The sequence below is a fragment of the Rhinolophus ferrumequinum genome, chromosome 9, assembly GCF_004115265.2.
Source record: "Rhinolophus ferrumequinum isolate MPI-CBG mRhiFer1 chromosome 9, mRhiFer1_v1.p, whole genome shotgun sequence".
In the NCBI taxonomy this organism is placed as follows: domain Eukaryota; kingdom Metazoa; phylum Chordata; class Mammalia; order Chiroptera; family Rhinolophidae; genus Rhinolophus; species Rhinolophus ferrumequinum.
The window spans coordinates 7,960,368-7,981,170 of record NC_046292.1 but is presented as its reverse complement, the minus strand read 5'-3'; the positions used below and the strand labels follow the sequence as shown (position 1 = coordinate 7,981,170).

At 56.7% G+C, this 20,803-nt stretch overlaps 1 protein-coding gene across 1 annotated transcript; it reads right to left on the bottom strand.

Annotated features, from left to right (window-relative positions):
* Positions 1–112: 112 nt before the first annotated feature.
* On the bottom strand, positions 113–18,482 carry C9H1orf167 (chromosome 9 C1orf167 homolog). The gene is given in 18 exon segments (XM_033113724.1): positions 113–286; positions 662–1,128; positions 1,131–1,448; positions 1,822–1,927; positions 3,511–3,784; positions 4,402–4,815; positions 5,766–5,910; positions 6,795–7,003; positions 7,772–7,926; positions 8,024–8,210; positions 10,022–10,202; positions 10,705–10,880; positions 13,353–13,539; positions 13,964–14,142; positions 14,494–14,630; positions 15,245–15,463; positions 16,195–17,369; positions 18,413–18,482. Coding segments are annotated over 18 exon segments (4,737 nt in total). The 3' UTR covers positions 113–148.
* Between the last annotated feature and the right edge of the window lie 2,321 nt (positions 18,483–20,803).

Genomic DNA, 20,803 nt, shown 5'->3' with positions numbered 1-20,803 from the left:
CTGTAGGGGAGAGCCCTGTGGCCTGACAGCGTGCACTCCCTGGGCGGTGGGCCACAGTTCCTTCCCAAGGAAGGCTGGGCTCGGTTCCATTTTTCTTTCCATGGGAAAAAGTCACAGCTGAAGCTGGGCCCCCTGCTCCTCGAGTCCATCACACGCAGGGGTTCAGGCAACTTCCAGCCTGCCCCCAGGGCTCCTGGTGCCCGCCTTGCTCACGCGGTCTGGGGCTGCTGGTGGCTCCCCTTCTCTGGCCCCTGGCTGCCAGGCTCTGGTGCCACTTCTCAAAGGCCTGGAATCAGGAAGTGGAAAGGAAAGGTTTTTCGGCTGCCTCCTGAGTCTGTGCTGTACGGGCTAGACCTAACGCAGGTACCCAGCTCCTTCCGTCCCTTGAAGGAACAGGCGGTGCCTCCCTCCACCCCAGGCAGCCAGCCAGCCAGCCCTGCCCCAGGCCAGATGCGTGGGCTCAGGATAGATCTAACTTGTGATCTGGGAAGCTGTGCTCCAAGCAGAGAAGGGATGGGACGCTCAGGGCCCCATCGCCCACAGGAGCCCGTGTGAGCAGCTCAGTCTGAGTGACGGGTAGGACTGCACTGGGCTGGGCTGAGCACATGGCTACCAGCTAAATCAAGGGCTCCAGAATCCAAGCAGTTTTCTCTGACCAAACTGACCCCTCCCCTGAAAATGAAGGGGTCCTGGGGATGGCAAGCAGGGAGGGTCCACAGCTCAGAAATGTCCAGGTGCGGCACCAGGTTTGGAAGGGCCTTCTGGGGGGTGGTGGGGGCTGCCCCACCAGTACCTGAGAAAGGACCCAGCCACCTGGTTGCTGTAACCGCCGAACAACCCTCAGCCGCACAACCCGCTGCCGCCACGTTCGCCAGGCCCGTCTCAGGTGCCACTGCCTGAGCTGTGTGGACAGTTGGTGAGAAGGCCCCAAACTGAGCCCACTGCCGCCTCGGGCAGCTGCGCTCCCCAGCAGTCCCCACTCACCAGAGTGCGCCCCAGCTCCTCTGTCCCCGCAGCATCCACCCAGCGCTGCCATGTCACTGCCAGGCGCCTGGCCTGCTGGGAGACCTGCAGCCGGCAAAGCAGTGCCTCAGGGGGCCAGCGTCGCAGGTGTTTCCTCCTGGTGGCAAGAGCATCATGACCCCTTCACGGCCAGGAAAAGGCAGAGCCGTAGGCCTGGGCCTGCGCCTCCAGGTCCTGCAGGACGGAGCACTGGCCAGAGGGGCCCAGCTCTGGCCATGACTCAGGCAAGCCCTTTGGCCCTGGCCCCCCAAGCCCCACCCTCTCCACGCAGCTGCCCTTCCCCAGCCACCTTGTCTCCACCTGCCCTTTGCCCTTGATGGCACTGGTCTCAGATCTGCAGTCCTCCCCTGGTCCTGTACGGGGCCAGCCCTGGGCCCCGTTGGCACATCCAGGCCACTGCAGGCCGAGGGGAGGCACCCTGTTACCTGGAAACGGGAATAGAATCAGAAAAGGTTAACACATTCGTTCAGGAGGGCAAATTCTCCTTTAGTCCACTCCTAGAAGTTGAGACAACGAAGTGGGGTGAACAACAAATGGGGTTAAGCATTGTGCCTCCGACCTCCACACACCTGCCCAAGCCTCCAGCGGTCCTGGGCTGCTGCCCACAGAGAAAAAATGGGTGGGGAAGGAGAAAATGTAATTATTTTCTCAAAATGGTTGAGATAGTCCAGAAGAGGAAATGGGTGGAGGAAATACAGATAAATACATATGACGGGAGGTGGATTCCAGGCCCTTGAGGGCTGGTGACTGTCTCCTCCTACACCGCAAATGTTTATCCGCACGGATAGGTCTCCTTACTCTGAGCCCAGGACGTTTCTTTCCACTTCCTCTGTCCACCGAGGCTGCGGTGCTGTGTTGGGCTGGGCAGCATGGACCCCGTGGCCTGTGGCCTGCAGCTGCGGGTCTAAAGGAACAGCCAGAAAGGAAAACCTGACCCGAACGGGCTTGGCCTTCCCGGGGCCCAGGTGACCTGGTGGGATTCCTTTCCCGCCCTGCCCCTGACAGGTAGCGGGGCCTCCTACTTGTGTGTGCACACGTGGGGCACTTCATGTGGCCTCACGTGAGCCCATGAGCCCAGAGGCTCCCAGAGGAGACAAAGCAGGGGCCCAAGCGTGCGATGGCCATTAGCACACAGCCCTGCCTCTTTTCCCATCCTGCCATGCGGCTAGAGACCCAAGCTGCGATGTGATCAATAACAGCTACCACTCGATGAGAGCTTCCCCATACCAGGCACCGCCTGTGAGGCAGGCATTACTCCCCCATGTAAACTTTCCAAAGTTAAACCACTTGCCTGAGGCCACCCCCGCTCTCAGGAGAGGTCTGACTCCAGAGCCCCAGATCCCAGCTACTGCTCTATGCAGACCAGGGGCTCTCTCAGGGACTCTCTGCCACCGTGAGATGGCACAACGGCTGCTCACGACGTTAGGTGGGGGCTGCCTGGGCATGTGTTCATGTGGTAGAAAGGAGGGGCCCGGAATTAGGCACCCTAGTTTCCATTCCCAGCATTTATTTCCAGTGTTTCTACAAGCCTCCAAGAGTAAATGGGGTGGAATGGATGTGTTTATAAACATACTCTGAAAATGAAACTGTGTCATAACACAGACCTAGAAATAAAATACCCTGAGCCCCCAGAATTTGCTGTTGCCATCGCCCCATATGTGTGAATATGTGGATTCTGCAAATAACCAAGCTAGTCCCTTTCAACTCCATTAAACAAACAAACCATCACTTTAATCTTTTTTCTTAGTCTCTCTAGAGTCTATTAGATACTTCCTGGCATTGTGAAACAGGATTCCTGATGATGCTAATTCATCTTTAGGGGCACTACGTGGCTTTGCCATGAACTCTGGGGCTGTGTGTCCCGTCATAACATGTCCCAGGACTGCCATGCAGGGGCTTTTCTTGTGCCTGACTTGCGCTTTGATCTCTTCCCTCCTGCCAGGCCATCGAGTGCTTGTCACCATTTGCTAGTTAGTAGCAGAACTAACCTGCTTCTGGTCTGGAGAAGGACTGGCGGTTACCTTTGGGTAGAGAGAGAAAAATAATTTTTTTCATTTATATTTTCTGATTTTTCTGTAATGCACATGTTTCATTTTTTTCAATAAGGAAACAAAGAACTTGACCAAAAAAAATTGCTACTGTCCCCATGTACCTGTCTTGATTCTAGACTGCACCATGACACTTAGTGAGTTCCGATGCCTATTTCCCTAACAGATTGTGACCCCAGCATTCATCTTTGCAGTGGACCTGAGCTGGGCTGGTACTCAGTAGATACTCATAAATGTTTGCTGATGGACCTGGAGTTGGCTGTCTTCCAGAGCCAGAAGGCTGTCCAAGAACCAAGGAGCAGTGATGTCCACAGGGAGGCTGGGTCCCTAGAGAAGCATCCAGCCATGCTTGCCACCATGGGCTGAAACAAGGTGATTCTGAGGCCACTGGCTCTCGGGGCATTTTTGGACCTCCTATCCCACCTGGGCCCTACCTCACCTGCGTCCATGGGGCTGCAACATCCATTAGCAGCAGGAGGTGTCCTCTGCTGGCCAGTCTGAGCGGGTGCCTGAGGTGGGTGCTGGGTCTGGAAAGGGCTGTGCTGGCGTTCTGGGCCTCTGCCCGAGGTTCCAGCCACACTCTGAGCAGTGCCGTCCGCCACTGGGCCCAGTGGGTCTGCAGGAGGCGCCTGGGCCCAGCCTGCTGGAACTGGGTCATGGTGACCCGCTGGACACGGCCCTGGGCAGCTGACTGGGCCCAGATCTCCAGGACCCTGGGGAAGAGGGAAGAGCCCACACCCAAGGCTATCAGGGCCTGGACTCTACGGCAGTTGTAGGGAGACCTCCTTAGCCCTGGCTGGGACCCTGCAGGAGGTGACCTCCAGGCAAAGCCCAGTGCCATGCTGTGCTCCTCCTACCATACCCCTCTGCTGGAGAAATCAGGTCAAAATGGGCAAGGAGAGCAGCAGAATCTCACATAAGAGGGACAAGCATCCTGTTTAGGGGACAGAGAGAAGCAGTTCTGCCAGCTACACTTTGCCTCCTCTTTCCTCGACAGAGCACCTGCTGTGTCAGTGTCTGCCCTGGCCCTGAGCTGAGCTGAAAGTCTGCATTCTGTTTCTCTAATCCTCAGGCCATCCTGCAAGGTAGGCCCGCTATCTTCCTCTGACCTTTAAGGTTAGACTTGCCAAGAGGAGTCACAGAGCTAGAAAGTGCAGAGACGGGATTTGACCCCAGGACTAGCTGCAATGACCAGGATCACCTCTCCCTATCACCCCTAGCCTCCTGAGCCCTGGCACCACCCACCTCCATCCCTGCCAAAAGCAAGTTCAAGGCCCAAGCTGAAAAGCACAGTGTGGGGGGCTGCCCGGGGCCGTGGGTGGGTACCCACCTGGTGCTCAGCTTCCGAGCAGCGTGGGCTCGACTAAGCCGGTGTAGGCGGAACTCACGCACCCACAATGTCCAGCACAGGGCTACCTGAGCCCGGGCCTGAACTCTTTTTTCTGCCTGCTGTTGGGCCTCCCAGCGCTGGCCCAGGGCCACTCGCCAAGCTAGGAAGGCCTGCTGGACCCGGGTCCTCCTCCGCTGCCTGTCAGCCCAGCGCCCCTGCACAAGGCTTCGCCAGTGGGCAATGGAGGCCCGGGCCAGGCGCTGCTCCCAAGCCCGGGCTGCGGCCACTTGGCCTTCCTGCCACATGTCGAATACAGCTCCTAGTACCCCTCTCCTCAGGCCATCCTGGGAGGGTGGAGGCTGGGCCCAGAGCGTCTCTGCGCCTCTCACAGCTTCACACTGGGCCTGGAAGTGGCTGCAAAACACAAGCAGAGGAGGAGCCCAGCTGCTGTCACTGTCAAAAATCACATTTATTCAAAGTTACACTGGGACCCCCCCTGCCCCCTCAAAGTCTCATAGGTTCTGCACGGTTCTGCATACACAACCCTGTGCCTTAGAAACGTAGGGACTAATATACAATGGGGAAAGCGCTGGCTTTCATTTGCAGCCTTGGCTCACACACATTCCTGCTGGAGAAGGTGGGGTGGCAGGAATGTGCTGCCAAGGAACATGCGGGAACCCGGCAGCTGTGGGTTCAAGCCCCTGTTCCACTGGGGTGATAGCCACCCCAGCCTCCCCTCACAAGCCTGCTCTGGGGCAGGACGCCAGTTAGGGGAACATGGTCCCCATTCCCTGAGGGACCAAAACCATGTCTACGCTCTTCATATGTGAAATCACAGAAATCAGTCACTCTGCGGTTCATCGGCCTCGGGGGACACTGTGAACCTTCGCAAATTTGTAACTGCACGGTGGGAGGAGGCATCATCTGTGCCCTCTGCTTTTAAATGTGCATTAATGAACTACATGCGTGTTTTACGAGAGCATCTCTATTTAAGATTTCATTCTCTTCTCTGAGCTACTGTACACAGTAGAATTCCCCACGCCGACTCCTCAAACAACACACCGTGTTGGAACACACGTTATGGTGGACGTCTGAGGAGTTCATTTTCCCATCTGAATTGTATCCTCTGAAACCAAAGGACTGACCTGGCCAAAAGCAGGGAGGCCTGGCGCTTGTCAGGGCATCAGGTGGGATGAGGGGCTTGCCATCCTCCACCTCCCTCACAAAGCAGACAATGGACGGTTGGTGGTCATGGCTGTACAGCTCCAAGCTGGGGCCTCCCTTCATGGCCCCCTGGGCTCTCTCCCTGCTTTTCCCAGGGTGCAGATGACCCTCCCCCTTGCTCCTACCACCAGCCCACCTACCTCTGCAGTAGAAGCTACTCTGACCTGGCCATCATGTGTCTCCGACGAGCTGCCGCCTGCTGCCAGCCCCAGAACGTGGCCTTTCGCAGGCCCTGGAGGTGCGCCTGCACCCACCTCTGGTACTGTCCATGCAGGAACTGCTGCCCTGTGGCCAGAGAGATGCTGAAGTGCCACTGGGTGCTTGTCCCAGCCTCAGCCCTGGGCCCCACGTGACCATGGGCTCCTGCTCAGCCAGCCCTTTGCTTTCTACCCAGGTCTGAACAGAGGAGGCCACCCTAAATGCCTGGGTTAAAATCTTTCAGTTATAGGTGGCATACTGGTGACCAAGCCACCCCAACTGACAAGAGTTTTTGTTTTTTTTTTAAATTTTCTTGATAATGTTTAGGAATCCTGAGAATTTCGTAAAAATCTAGATCTCCAGCTTTTCTCTAAAAACTAGAAGGTGTGGCAATACCAGGCCAGCATTCCTGGGCAACTGGACAGCAATTGGGCTGGAGAAACACCTGTCTACTGTGGCTAGGACCTGAGCTTTCTAGAACAACCAAGCCCATCAATACGAGGTATCGGTGTAGTGGGAAGTCTTTAAACTCCCCCAGTGATCCCTGCCTCCTGTGCCTGAGTGCTCGGACCTGGGACTCCTGAAAGCCAGGCCAGGATGACGAGGTTGAAGATGAAGAGGAGCCCTAGGGGGAGCTGGGTTCTGAGCCAAGCACATTGGTGGGTGCCTCATAGGATCCTGACAGTAACCCCCCGAGGTGGTACTATTGTTATCCTTGTTTTATCAGTAAGCTGAGACTCAGGTTAAGTAACTTGTTTAATATCCACACAGCCAGAGAATGGAAGAGTGGGGACATGAACCTGAGGACCAGTGTCCATGCCCCCAAGTCCTGCTCTGCCACCCCAGTCCTGGGCATGCCCTGTGGGAGGTCCCATCATTGAACTCTATGCTAGAGGATGCAGAATCCTGGGTATCCCTGATAGACCCAGGCCCTCTCTCAACCCTGGTGCCCTGACCAGTCCCCGACTCACTCTGCCAACAGGAGTGCCAGTGGCGCAGGGCATCACGCACCAGTCTCCGGCCTCGCTCCCTGGCCCACTGCTCCGCCTCCTGCCACTGCTCCAGCCGCTGCCGCCAGAGGCCTAGGGTGGCCCTGCAGCTGCGGTCCCAGGCCCAGCGGGCAGCCAGTTCTCTCAGGGACCCTTGGGCTGTTGCCCAGTGGCTCCAGCCGAGGAGGATGCTGGGAAAGGGAGTGTCTACTCGGAGGACGGTCACTGCCATTGCGGGCCAGACCAGCTCTCCCCTCCCTCCGCGGCAGGGATGGGTTTGGGATAATTCTTCTCCCTGTTTCCACCATGGGGGCGTGTGGGTGGTTGGGGGCTGGAAGGCTGAAATGCTGCTCCAAGTTCACAAAGACAGGTGGTGAAGATAACATGAGACCCCAGAGCTCCAGTGCTAGGTTCTGTACTCAGCATCTAGTAATAAACATTGCTGTGAACTGAGTACTTGCTATGTGCCAGGCCCTGGGCTAGGGGGTGTATGCGCCCCTATCTCATTGATTTCCATCCGAGTGAGTACTATTATTACTCCCGTACGAATGGAGAGATGGAGGCACAGAGAGGTTAAGCAACTTGCCCAAATCACACAGCCAGTGAGGGGCAAAGCTGGGATTAGAACCCAGGCAAACTGACTCTTAAGCATTGTGCTATGAATGAACCACAGCTGCGAAGTCTCTGAGAGAAATGGTCACCCGGCTAAGTGCCTATCCTCCTTCCACATACACACACACACCTCTCAGCAGGTCAGGGGAGGGGGGCAGGAGGAGGTGAGAGGATCTGAGTCTGGGAGCCAACTGACTAGGGTGTGAGCGGGGAGCCCTCTGGGATACAGACCCCAAGGGAATACTGCTGTGAAGGTAAAGGATTGATGGGACAGGGACCTCAGGGAAACAGTAAATCCAGAGTAGTGGCTGGCATGGCTCACTCGTCCTGGAGAGAGGGGTCCCTACCGCCTCTGAAGAGTGCGCTGGTGCCACTTTGCTGCACCCCGGGATTGCTGGGCCCGCGCCTGCCAGAGCAGAAGGCACTGCCCTTGCTGCCGCCGCCCAGCTGCCCACAGAAAGTTCAGCCGAAGCGTCTCCAGGAGGGCGGGAGCCCGGGATGCCTGGAGAAGGCATGTAGAGTCCTGAGTACCCAGCCCTGCTCCATCTCCTCCCACCTGGTCCCTATCTACCCTGGCCCATCCCACCCCTACCCCTCACCTTCCCCAGTGAGCTGTGGGGTGCGCTGCAGCCCAGGGAGGCCTCCTCTGCCAGGATGCCACCTAGCGGTTCTGGAGCCAAGGTGATCCTGGCGTTGCCTGATAGGTTGCCAGGACCCCACACCTTTAGGTGCCACGCCCTCAGGATGCACCTTAGCAGCTGCCGCTGTGTGCCCTGAAAATAGGAGCTACAGGAAGGGGCAAATGAGTCACTGGGCCCCAGTCTCACCCCATCTGGAGTGGCTGCCAAGCCGGGGCGCCCCCAGCGGGGACCCCGGGAAAGGGCTGAGCTGGAAGGGTGCCGCCAAACACTGGGCTACAGCTGTGCACCACCGCCTCCGAAACCAGCTGTACGCTGCCCCACGGGGTCCCACCTCCAGGGACTCTCACTTAATGGTCAGGGTGCGGCCTGGGCTTCCTGACTTTCCCGAAGCTCGTGAGCAGTGAAAGCTTGACCACCACTCCACCTGTGCTGATCCTCTCCATGTTCCCAGGGTGGGTGGGGGCTAGCAGATGAGGAGGGGTGCAGCCAGGCCCTAGGCCCAGGGACCTGACTCAACAGGCCACGTGCATAACCACACCAGCGCTTCTGCCTCAGCTCTCTTATAATGATAGGGAAACTGAGGCCTGGGTGAAGGCTTTGCCCCAGACTCCAAACAGCAGCAGCCCTGGGATCCAAACACTCATCCCAGACCACCAGTCAGCCCAGTTATGCCACAGGGAGATATTGACGGTGCCCTGATGCCCACAGGCCTGAGTGAGGATGGACTGGGGGCAGGAGGGTTACAGTAGAAAGGATCATGGTTAACTGGTTTTTCCCTGGCGTTCCAGGGGTGCATTAAAAGAGACTGAGTCCAAGTGGGCCAAGTGGGTGTGAGGCTGATGGATGCCAGGTGCATGGCTCTCTTTTTTCCGTTGTTTTTTAAAAATAATTTCCCCCCCTTTTTCCGCCTCCACCCCCCACACACACACACACACACACTCTGTTTCAAGCCGTTGTTTCTCAGTCTAGTTGTGTAGGACACAGCTCCCTGACCCATGCTGGTGTTATGAGCCTTGCACACGCCACCCCCCCCCACCCCACCCCGGCTGAGGCAGTCGGTCGGCATAGGCTGCTCACAGCAGCTCTCGCGGGCAGCCGGCCACTCACGCTGCCCTCAGGCTGCTCACGGCAGCCCAGCTCCAGGGAGAGCCATTGTTCACAATCTTAGCTGTAGAGGGCGCAGCTCACTGGCCCACGTGGGAATCGAACCTGGCGTTAGGAGCATGGCGCTTCAACCACCTGTGCCACAGGCCAGCCCTGTGCATGGCTTTCAAGGACAGACTTATTAACCCTGTAACTGCTTGTTTAAGTTCCTCCTGACAGCCTGTTGGGAAGCTGACCCCTCCTGACCCCACCACCCTCCTCACAGAAAACCTTCAGCTTGGGCTCTGAATCCCACCTTCTTGCTCGATACACAGTGTAATTTAGAGCAAGCTGCCTGACCCCTCTGAGCCTCAGTTTCTCTAGCTGTATAATGGGGGGAGGGGGATAAAGTGGCTCCTTCACTTATTTATTTATAGTATCTACTCCATGCCTGTGACAGGCCAGGCACCTACAAGGTGCTGGGAGACAGTGGCGAGGAGACAGACATGGTTCCTGCCACCAGCTGGGAGATGGGTGAGAGATGGTTCCAGATTCTGGGGAGGGAGACAGAGTTAAACCAACCTCCCCATCACGTTCCCACCAACTTGGTAGCATTCTATTTCTGTGCCCCCAGGTGCCCCATGGTCCCCACAGCTCTCTGTTCAATCACTGTCTCAGTGTCCCTGCCACCTCCCCTGGCCCCACACCCACTGGGACACATAGTGTGCCAGGCCCCATGCTCAGGCCATGGTGAGGAGCAGGATGTGGTCTATTCACTATGGGACACTCCTCCCAGGGCTGACAGAGCACTGCTCCCCTGACCGCCCTGTGACCCCAGGCCCAACCCCAGGTCACAAGCTCATGGACACCTACTCTGCCTGCTGGTGCTGGGAGAGCCGCTTCCTCCAGAGCAGCAGCACCTGGTGGAGGGCCAATCTCCGGCAGGCCTTTTGCAGGGAGCCCCGGCCTTGCTCTGGGGGCAGCCCCTGGGGGCAGTGGCCTAGGCCATGGGCTGTGGTCCCTCCAGAGGCTGAGCTGTGGAGGGCCGTGTTCCCTGAAAAGCAGACAAGAGACAAATCAGCCGTGTCTCCAGTGACCTCCCTCTCCAAAGCCATTGGTGGCTGCTGCCTCAGGTCCCCCTTAGGACCTCTCCCCTCAGGGGCACTTCCCCCTCCCACCGCCTCCACACCCTCCCCTCCAGGATTCTCAAAGATCCCATCTTCCCGTCAGGTTTTGGTGGGGTGAAGAAGCCGTGTCCCTCTCAGACCAGGAGCCTCCCAAGAGCATGGACCTTCCTGGTGGAAGATGGAACAAATTCTCTTGCTTAAAGGAGCTCGTGATCTGCACGAGGAGGGGGTCCAGCCAAGGCCAGCCCATTCTGGGGACCCCTCCTGGAGACCTCCCAGGCCCACCAGGCTGCACCCCCAAGAAAGGTCCCAATTCTATCACCTCTTATTGTAAGAATACATAATGCAACGGGGCCCACTGCAAAAGGAGCTGAAGTGACGCTGTTTGCTGGGATGGGAGGGAAGTGAAACTCCTTGGCCAACACTCACCCGCCTTCTGCTGGCAGAGGGTCAGCTGGGTCACCTTCACCCCAGCCGAGGCCCGGAGTTGCTTCATCCACATCCACTGTTGCAGGCACATGCTCAGTGTCCCCACCTGGCAGTTGGCCAGGTGGTGCCGGTTTCGGGTCTCTCTTTTCACCAACTGCTGCCAGGCCCCAAAGCACCTGGGAGAGTCAAGAGAAAGTGCAGGTGCTAATAATAAAGACTGCAGCTATAGCCACCTGCCACATGCCAGACATACTACTTGGGCAAGCCACTTCGCCTCTCTGGGCCTCAGTTTTCTCATCCGTAAAATGGGGCTGCTATAAGGACTTGACACCATCACCTCTGGGTGCTTGGATGGCCTCAGCAGCCTCCTACCTGGCCACCTGCATCCACTCCAGTCAGTGTTTCTACTCAATAACCAGAGTGATTTTTGTAAAATCTCAAATCAAATCATTGTACTCCCCTGCTAAAATCCTCCAGTGGCAGCTTGTATGATAAAATTTCGAAGCCCGCAAGGCCACCAGCACACCTTTCCAACTTCATCTCAAACCATCTCCAGCCCTCCGCCCCATACTAACAGGGCTCCAACTTGACTACAGTTGCTGTCACAGGCCTTTGCACATGCTGTTCCCTCTGACTGGCGCTCTCTCGTCTGCTCTCCCTCCATTTATCCTTCACATCCCTGCTGAACCCTGGTTGAACTCAGCTCCCTTTGTTAAAACTTCTCATAGGGCCGGCCCGGTGGCTCAGGGAGTTAGAGCTCCGTGCTCCTAACTCCGAAGGCTGCCGGTTCGATTCCCGCATGGGCCAGTGGGCTCTCAACCACAAGGTTTCTGGTTCAATTCCTCGAGTCTCACAAGGGATGGTGGGCTCTGCCTCCTGCAACTAAGATTGAACATGGCACCTTGAGCTGAGCTGCCTCCCGGATGGCTCAGTTGGGTGGAGCGCGTCCTCTCAGCCACAAGGTTGCCGGTTTGACTCCCGCAAGGGATGGTGGGCTCCGCCCCTTGCAATTAGCAATGGCAACTGGACCTGGAGCTGAGTTGCGCCCTCCACAATTAAGATTGAAAGGACAACAACTTGACTTGGAAAAAAGTCCTGTTCCCCAATAAAGTCCTGTTCCCCTTTCCCAATAAAATCTTTAAGAACAAACAAAAAAAACTTCTCATAGAAAACTATGTCAGGAGGATGCAATCAGCAAAATGCAGACAGCAGGAGACTCTACTGAACAAGCAACCTGGTTTCTTCAACAGATAAATTGCAAGGGAAAAAGAAAAAGAAATGCAGGAGAACCCAAAACTTAGAAAGACTCTAACGACTTCTCAACCAATTACACGTGGACCTTATTTAGATCCCGGTTCAAACAAACTATATGCTTGTAAAATAAATGCTTGTAAAAAACAGTAGGAAATTTGAAGGCTGACCAGATATTTGCTGGTATTAATGTTCATTTTTTAGGTGTAAGCATGGCATTGTGGTTAGGTTGTTTAAAAGTGCCCTTATCTTTTAGAGATGCCACGGAAGTATTTATGGATGAAATGGGATGATGGCTGGGATTTGCCTTGAAATCATGTAGAGGGTACAGATGAAACAAGTTTTCTCAGGAGGTGCTTTTCTTGAGGCTGGGCAATGGGCACATGGGTTTATTATCCTATTTTCTCTACTTCTGTGTAAGATAAAAATGTCTCACAATAAAAAAGTTAAGGGGGTGGGGTGGCCGGATGGCTCAGTTGGTTAGAGTGCGAGCTCTCAACGACAAGGTTGCCGGTTCAATTCCCACATGGGATGGTGGGCTGCGCCCCCTGTAACTAAAGATTGAAAACAGCGACTGGACTTGGAGCTGAGCTGCGCCCTCCACAACTGCATTGAAGGACAATGACTAGGAGCTGGAGAAACACACTGTTCCCCAGTATTCCCCAATAAAATTAAAAAAAAAAAAAATTGGCCACCTTTAAAAAACAAACACGTTAACAAGGAAAAAAAAATCAAACTCTTACAGGTCCGTGTTCCCTCCCTTCACAACAACACTCAGGTGGTATTCACACACATGCTTCGTGACTGTCCCCCCACTTGGCCATGGGTTCCACCACCGCAGGTGGCGGCCAGCACTAAACTTTGCTTATAACTAAACCCTAGCTCCTGGGTGGTGTCTAGTGGTGTCTAGCAGGTCTTAGGCTCTCAGGAAATGGCTGCTGTTTTCAGTTCTTATTTTCACCTTCATCTCTCAATACTAGAAGGAGTCAAGAAATTACTTGGGCTGGCCCAGTGGCTCAGGCGGTAAGAGCTCCGTGCTCCTAACTCCGAAGGCTGCCGGTTCGATTCCCACATGGGCCAGTGGGCTCTCAACCACATGGTTGCCAGTTCAACCCCTCGAGTCCCGCAAGGGATGGTGGGCTGCGCCCCTGCAACTAGCAATGGTAACTGGACCAGGAGCTGAGCTGCGCACAACTAAGACTGAAAGGACAACAACTTGACTTGGAAAAAAAAGGCCTGGAAGTACACACTGTTCCCTAGTAAAGTCCTGTTCCCCTTCCCCAATAGAATCTTTAAAAAAAAAAGAAAAGAAAAGAAATGACAGGCATCTCCTAGCTGTGTCTCACCCACCCTCCGCCTCAGGGAAGGGGCTCCCCACTCCACACCCTTCCACCCACCTGCAAAGCCAATCTCTCTGGTGCTGGGGATCCAGTGGGGCTACAAAGGCTGTGTGTGCAGCAGGAGAGCACTGGGCCTGCGGGGGCCTCTCCATCTTCTGAGTCCTCAACGTGGCCCGGGAGGCTTCTGCCTGGACCACCCTCTCCTGCCTGGACCATTCCTTCTGATGGCACCACAGGAGGAAGACTGTACAGGGAGGGAAGAGGCAGAGAGAAAAGACAGTGAGGAGTAGAGGGAGGATGAGGGCCGGGAGGGGCCACGACACCAGGCTGTGCCCGCATCGCGGGGCTTCAGTTTTCCCGTGAGTGAGTGATGTCTAAGGGACTTCCAGGTCTAACACTCAAGCTTCTGCTGGACTTCTACCAGTGTCTACGGCTTCCAAACGCAGGATGTGCACCTCTCACACTGTGTGTCCTCAAGCTGGAAACTTTCTTTCCTGTGCCTCAGTTTCCCATCAGACACACTGTCTTGCCGAGGTCACCGTGAAGCTCGAATGAGATCATGTCTGGAAAGTTGCTACAGTAGATGCTCAATAAACACTCATTCACTCAGGACCCCCTGCCCTGGCCCAGCTCCACCTCCCCTGCTTTCCCGGGACCCCACATCTCACCAGCCAGTTGTTGCAGGGCCTGTAGGCTCTGGACTCGCCCGTCTCCTCCATCTGGTCTTGGCGCCGTACTTGATGGGTTCGGCCGGGCTCTTGCCTCCTCCCTCAGACCCCCTAGACTGAAAGTAAAGTTGCCCAGAGAGAAAGTGATGACCAGGCTGTGGGAAGTCACACGGCCCAACCTGTCCACCCCAGCCGGAGGCGGTGGAGGGGAGGGGAGGCAGAAGATGGCAGGGGGCGTGGGTAGGAGGGGGAGAAAAGAAAAAGAAGGGAAAAAAGAGTGGGGAGAAATTTTTTAAGGCTTCATGAATATCATGTTGAATGGTTGCCAAATATTCATCACATGGTTAAACCACAATTTTCTCACTCACTGGGCATTTAAGCTGTTTCAAAGTGTTTACAAAGATAAATAACGCTGTGATGGACATCTTTGTCAACATCTGCTAGTGTTGTCCTCATTCTCTTGTAGGGGAGGGGACAAGGAGGGAAAGCTATCCGCATTGCCCCAGCCACACTCGGGGGTCCCAGACTACCTGCGTCTCTGGGCAGGGTCCACCACTGGCTTCCTTCCTGAGGAGCCTTGGCCCTGGCCTCTCCCAGAAGGTGGAGGTCCTGGCCCAGCCTGGATGTGGGGCTTCCCTTGTTTCTGCTGCTGGGTCAGTTTTTTCCACTGGATCAAGAGAGAAGAGGAAGAGGGACATTGGCTGCAGCCTCAAATGTGCCCCGAGAGGGAGCACCAGGAAGGGGCAGGGACAGGAGTCAAACATTTCGGTCAGACGCCAAAGCCTGTGGTCTTCACCATTAGACTACCCCGCCTCTTTGGGAATGCATGACTGACCAGAGAGATGGAGCCGAGCCCAAGAGGCAGGGCTTTCCTTGGGAGACCAAACTCGGAACTGCATCCTCTCAGAGCACCCTTTCCTGAGGAAGGAAGTGCCCTCCCAGTCCTGGTCCACAAACCACTGGTGAAAGACAGCACCCATTTATACAGCAGAGTGCTTGCTTTGTGCCAGGCATGGCTCTGAGTCTCTTATATTTGTTGAACTTCATAACAACCCTGAGAGGTATGTGCTATTATTATTATTATCCCATTTTAGAGATATAAGACTAAGGCACAGAGGTTAAGTAACTTGCCTGAGGCCACACAGCCAGAAAATAGGAAAGCAAAGACTCGGGCAGAATGGTTCAGGTGGGCTGACAACCACCTGCTCTACTGCTGCTCACTGTCCCCAGTCGTGTCAGCGTCTCATCCCCTCCCCGTGGCCCACCACGAAGGCCCCTGACCTTGTGGAAGCTCCGGCCCAGCAGGGCCCGAGTGTGTCGCCCCCATGCCACCTCCAGCTGGGCCTCCCGCAGCCACAGCGCCCACCGTAGCGCCTGCAGGCCCCTGCGTAACAGCTGCCGACGGCTCAGGGCCACTGCCACCGCCTGCTGCCTCCACACCAGCTGCCACCAGGCTCTGAAACATCTGGACAGCAGCTGCCGGCTGGGGATGGCCCAGGGCTGATCAGGGCGTGGGCCTGGCCCCTCAGCCCCAGGGAGCAGCTGAAGGCTCAGTGCCACCCACCTGGCCTCTCCAGCCCTGCCCAGGTGACAGGGTGATGCCCACATTGCAGGAGGAGGGACTTCCCTCTAGGTATCAATGGCTAGCCTTGGACATCTCAGACAAGAACTCCCCTGGAGACAGGAGAATGCCTCAGCAGTTTACAATCCCCAGGTGCAGTGCACGGTTGGTCTCACGTTCTTGTCCCCCACTGTCACCCCAGCAGGGACAGTGTGAAGGAAGTCCCCTCCCCCTTAAATCCTGCGAGGATCTGCCATCAGGCCCGAGTGTCCGTTCGCCCAGGCAAACGGGAGAGGAGCAGTCCCAGAAGTGGGGGCCCAGACCCACCCCACGGCCATGGCCTCACCGGGTCATCTCAGATTCCAGGCTCACAATGTTTCTGGCTTTGTTCTTGGAAAACAAAATGACAAGACAGCTCTCAGGTCAAGAAACAAGCAGGACAAGACACCCCTGCCAAGCCTGCCTGCCCAAGGCCTCCCTTTCTAAGGGAAGGGGGTGAGACAGGGTAGTGACAGCCAGCTGGGAGTGAGAATTCCTGGGAGAGGCAGTGGGGACCCCCGGAGCCCCCCGACTCCCACTCCCAGACTCTTCTGGCCTCTACCTGCAGGGCACCTCTGGCTGGGGCTGTGTCTGGCGGACGGGAAGCCGTTCTCCCTTCCTCTCTGCTGACCTGCTCCCATGGGGCCTTCTCCCCTCTTTCCCCCCCAGGAAGGAAGGACACCCCAGGCTGCTCTGGAGAAGGCAAAGGAGCAGAGTCTGGCAACCCTGCTGCACTCCCCTTCTGCCCCCTGCTGGATGTAGGCCCCGGGGATCTGTTCTCTCCTCTCCTTGCAGGGTGGGCAGAAAGGACCCCCTGCTCAGGGTCAAGGAAATCTCCAGTCAGTGTCTCCAAAGTGGCCTCCAGTGATGTGGGCTTGCGGCTTGCCTGAGAGTCCAAGAGATCAGTCCGGACCCCTGGTGTGTCTGGGAAATCCTCAGTTCCTCTGAGACTTCGGGGATGTCGTTTCCTCTCATCCCAGGAAGCAAGAACAGGCTGGCTGGGCGGGGGGTGAGCAGAGAGGGCCTGGCCATCACTGGTCCAGGGCTCCTGCTGAGGAGGACCGGGGGTTTCCCGGGATGCCCAGCACCTGAGGCGGGCTGCCTGATACTCCAGGCGTCGCACAGAGGCCAGCAACTGGGAGATGGCAGCCTGGGATGGGGCCCGACCTTGGCTCTGGGCAGGGACAGCCAGGTCCTCCAGGGTGAGGGGTTCTCCCCTGAGCCTGGAGGTCCAGCTCCCCAGGCCACACCAGGATCTGGGGCCTGGCCGTGTGTGCCCATCAAAAGGGGCATAGCCCGTAGCAGGCCTGAAGTCCCGGCAGGGGGAGTCTGTGGCCAGCAGCCGGGACTGCCTCTGGCTGGAGGATGGGCGAGCCCATGGCCCTCGGAGTAGGGGGCTTCCCTGGGGCATCGTGTGGGGCCAGAAGCTTTCCTGAGGATCTGACCAGAGCTGGGGCCTGGTGTGACTTCCACACTCAGCCGAGCTGGTCTCTCTCAGGCTCAGGTTGCTCTGCTGAGTGGCACACTCTCGGGCTCTCCCCTGGGGGAGGACTCCCAGGGGCCGCAGGTTGCTCTGCTGCCAGAAGCTTGAGTTCATCCGCTGGCCAGTCTTGTCCTTCAGGGTGAGGCCCAGGCGGGGGCTAGGGCTGGCCAGGTTGGTCTGGACTCGGCAGGGCTCCTGGTGAAGCACTGCCCCTGGGGAGGGGGTGGTGGCAGGCCCTCCCCTCTCAGCCTGGCCCATGGGCACCCACCGGACCTGTCCACTGCCCAGGCTGACATCCAGGCTCTTCAGGAGTCTCTGTTGCTCTAAAGAGAGTAGAGACAATCATGCCCCGGGGAAGGACCCAATAGGTGGTCAGGGCTCAGAAGGGACAGGTGGGCTAGGGAGGGATAGGGTCCCGGGCAGGAGCGAGGCCAAAATTCAGGGATCTGTGTCAGCTCTGGAGACTGATGGGCAGTGCTCTGGGATCTTGAGCAAGAGCAGTGACTCGGAAGGGGGCAGAGGGAGGCAGGGAGACAGGAGGCTGTGGAAGGGTTTCAGGCAAGACGATGGGACTGGAATCGGGGGTGGCAGGAAGGGTGGAGAGAGGAGACAGGTTTCGATCTGCTACTGAGGTGGAGACTTAGAAGATGGGCAAAGGAAAGGGAACAGTCACGAAATGAGTCCCTGGTTTCCAACTTGAGCAAAGAGGTGATTGGGAGGAGGCAGCAGCTCGGCATGAAAGCAACACCCAGCATATAAAACAGCTAAAAATGAGCTGCTGTGGGGACGATGGAGTGAGGCTTAGAGCCTCTGCCTCCCATGCTTCCCCCCGCCCCCAAGGCCATTCCACAGGAAACAATGCCTCCTGCAGGCTGGTGAGATGCCTGGGAGGGCCTGGCAGGTAGAGTGGGCCATAAAAGTTTGTAGATAGGAACTAACGCTCAGAGAGGTTAAGCAACTTGCCCATGGTCACACAGCTGGAGAAACTGGCATGTGAATTGGAATCTGAATTTGTTCTTGGGTTGTCTTCATCTGTGACCTTCTTGAAGCCCCAGACACATGAGCACATATGCTCCCCAGCCTACCACCCCTGGCACAGACCAAACTTTGGGGGCCCCTCTCAGCCAGGGGCCCCAGTCTGGCCCACTCCTTGTCCCCCCTCTTCCTGACCTCACTTCCTGACTTCCTGACCCTCCCTAGGGCCCTAGGCTGGGAAGACTTTGTCCTGGCCCAGGTGGCCCTGTACAGGTAACCTCTGGAATTAGCGAGGCCCTGGGCTAGCCTGTTTGGGGAAGGGGCTCCGGGCCAATACCTAGAGGGGATGCTGCTCCTGCCATCTCCAACCCAGACCCACTAAGCCTCTTGCCTGGCCTCAGGGGGGTCGCAGGCCTGGGGGGCACATTCTCCTTATGGCTGGTGCCAGGTCTCAGCTCCATGGGCTGTAGGGCAAAGCCAGGGCGGCAGTATCCTTGGTCCCCACCACAGCCAGCAAGCCTGTTTGAATAGACAGAATCTGAGGGGCACAGACAAGGTGCCCCGGCTCCCACCTGGGCACGCCCTAGCCCTGATCTCCACCCCACCCTTCACCAGCACCCCTGGCTGCCCTCAGGGCTCAGCCCCAGCTGTCCTGGTCAGATCCCCTTGAGGTGTCCTCTCCCCACCCCCTTTCCATTGTCATTTTCTTGTGTTTTCCAGCATCCCTGCCTGGCCGGAAGTGAGGTGAGGCTCTCTCTGCTTCCTGTCACCACTTCCTGACCATTCTCCCTCCCTCCTCTCTAAAACACTCAGGTTCTAAGCTCCAGGCTGGCAATGAAGGAAATCCTGGTCGTGCCCTCCTCATTCCTTGAAGATTTCAACTCCGCTCACAGTCACTTTCTCCGACACACACCTGTCTAAACTCTTAGTGATGTCACCATCCACATGGATAATCCCTCCAACTCTTGGCCTGTGGGGTCCTTGACCTTCTTCTCCCTTCCCACCATCTTGCTGCTCACCCGACCTCAGCCAGTTGCTCCTGGTCCCCCAGACTTTGTCATACTGAGTAACCCCTCCAGAATTTCCATGTCAGAGCCCAACCCCTTGGTTCCTCGCCCATTGATGTCTCTCTCTCCCCTCCTTCTGAGGTTTAACCGTCCAGGATTATAATCACCCGCTTTGCACACCTGCTGCTCCCTCTCTGCCACACTCCCTCCGCAAAATCACAACACTAGTTGAAACGGCTAAAGAACCCTCCACAACTGCACTGACGGCCTCCTTCCAAAATTAGGACCTTTAGTCTCAAGCCAGCCCTCCAGGCTGCTGGAGAATCAGACTAGTCTGTCCCCTCCTCCCCACCTTCTTAGATACTAATTCACACTTTCTCCTCTGTCCTCAAACCTCTGCCCTGTTCCTCCCACAACCCCTACAGCAGACCTGTTTCCTGTTGTACACATGAAACAGAGCCATCAGAAGAGATACGCCACCAGCTCCCCCGCCAGCTTCATGCCCATAGCCTCTCCTGCCCCTCCCCCGCCCCGTGTGGTCCGCCCCCAGCCTGACCCTCCCCTAAGCTCTGGGTGCCATCCCGTCTCCCCGTCCAAGGGCAGCACCCAGGACCGCCACAACCTCGCAGGTGCCATTCTATCAACCAGGAAAAAGACCCACGAGCACAAGCCCCACAGTTGACTCTGCCACACACCAGGGCACAGAGCTTGGGGGAGGGACACAGGCTACGTGTCAGGGCCCTGTCCCTGCTCCTGAAGTCCCCACCGCCCCCATCATCCACACGTCCCCCTTCTGTACTGAATCATTCCTACCAGCACTTAAACAGGTGGTTATTTTTTCCCATCTTTAAAAAGCAAAAGCAAAAATACCAACACCCCCCCACCCCTCTTGAGCCTCCAGATCCCAGACCATTTCTCCCCTTCTCATCACACCCAAATCCCAATTCCTCTCCCACCACCACCTCTGCTGACCTCACTGCAGTTGGGCTCCCCTCCACCCCAAAACTGCTTTTCTCCAGGTGACCTCCGAGATACCAGGTCCCTGGCCAGTCCTCAGCGCTTGGTTTTCCAGTGGTGGCAACACAACGATGGTCACTTGTCCTCCTTGGAGTCCTTGCTTCCCGGACTCCAGGACACCCCCTCTTGGCTCCCCTCTCTGCTGCGGGCTGTCTCCTTCCCAGTCTGCTGGTTCTTCCTCTTCTTGGCCCCTTCGCGATGGAGGCACCAGCGTTCAGCCCTCTGTTTAGATCCTGACTCAACTCAAAAGCCCCAACGGCTCTGTCTTCAGTGCCTGCAAGACCCTACATCAGGGAGCCTGTTATGTACATAAAGTGACGCTGGAACGCAGCCTCCTCTGTTTATGGCTTGTCTCTGGCTGCTTTCTCACTACCTGGCAGCGTAGTTTAAACCTTATGGTCCCACAAAGCCTAAAACATTTACTCTCCGACTTTTAGGAAAATTTGTTGACCCCTGCCCCAGTTCCCTGGCTCCCAGTTACCTTACCAACCTCACCCCTACTCCTGTTCCCGTGCCCTCTCTGCTCCAAACACACCAGCCTCCTCGCTGTTCTAAGATGGCCTGCATGTTGTGACCTCAGGGCCTTTGCACTTGCCTTCTCTCTGCCTAGAACTCTCTCTCTCCCTCTCCTTCAATTCCTGTCTCACACAGCACAGTCCCTCCCTGACCACCCTGTGACCACAGCACCCTCCCCACTCCCTCCTGTCTTTACCCTGCGTGATTTTTCTCCGTGACTTACCACCACCTAACTGGCTGAA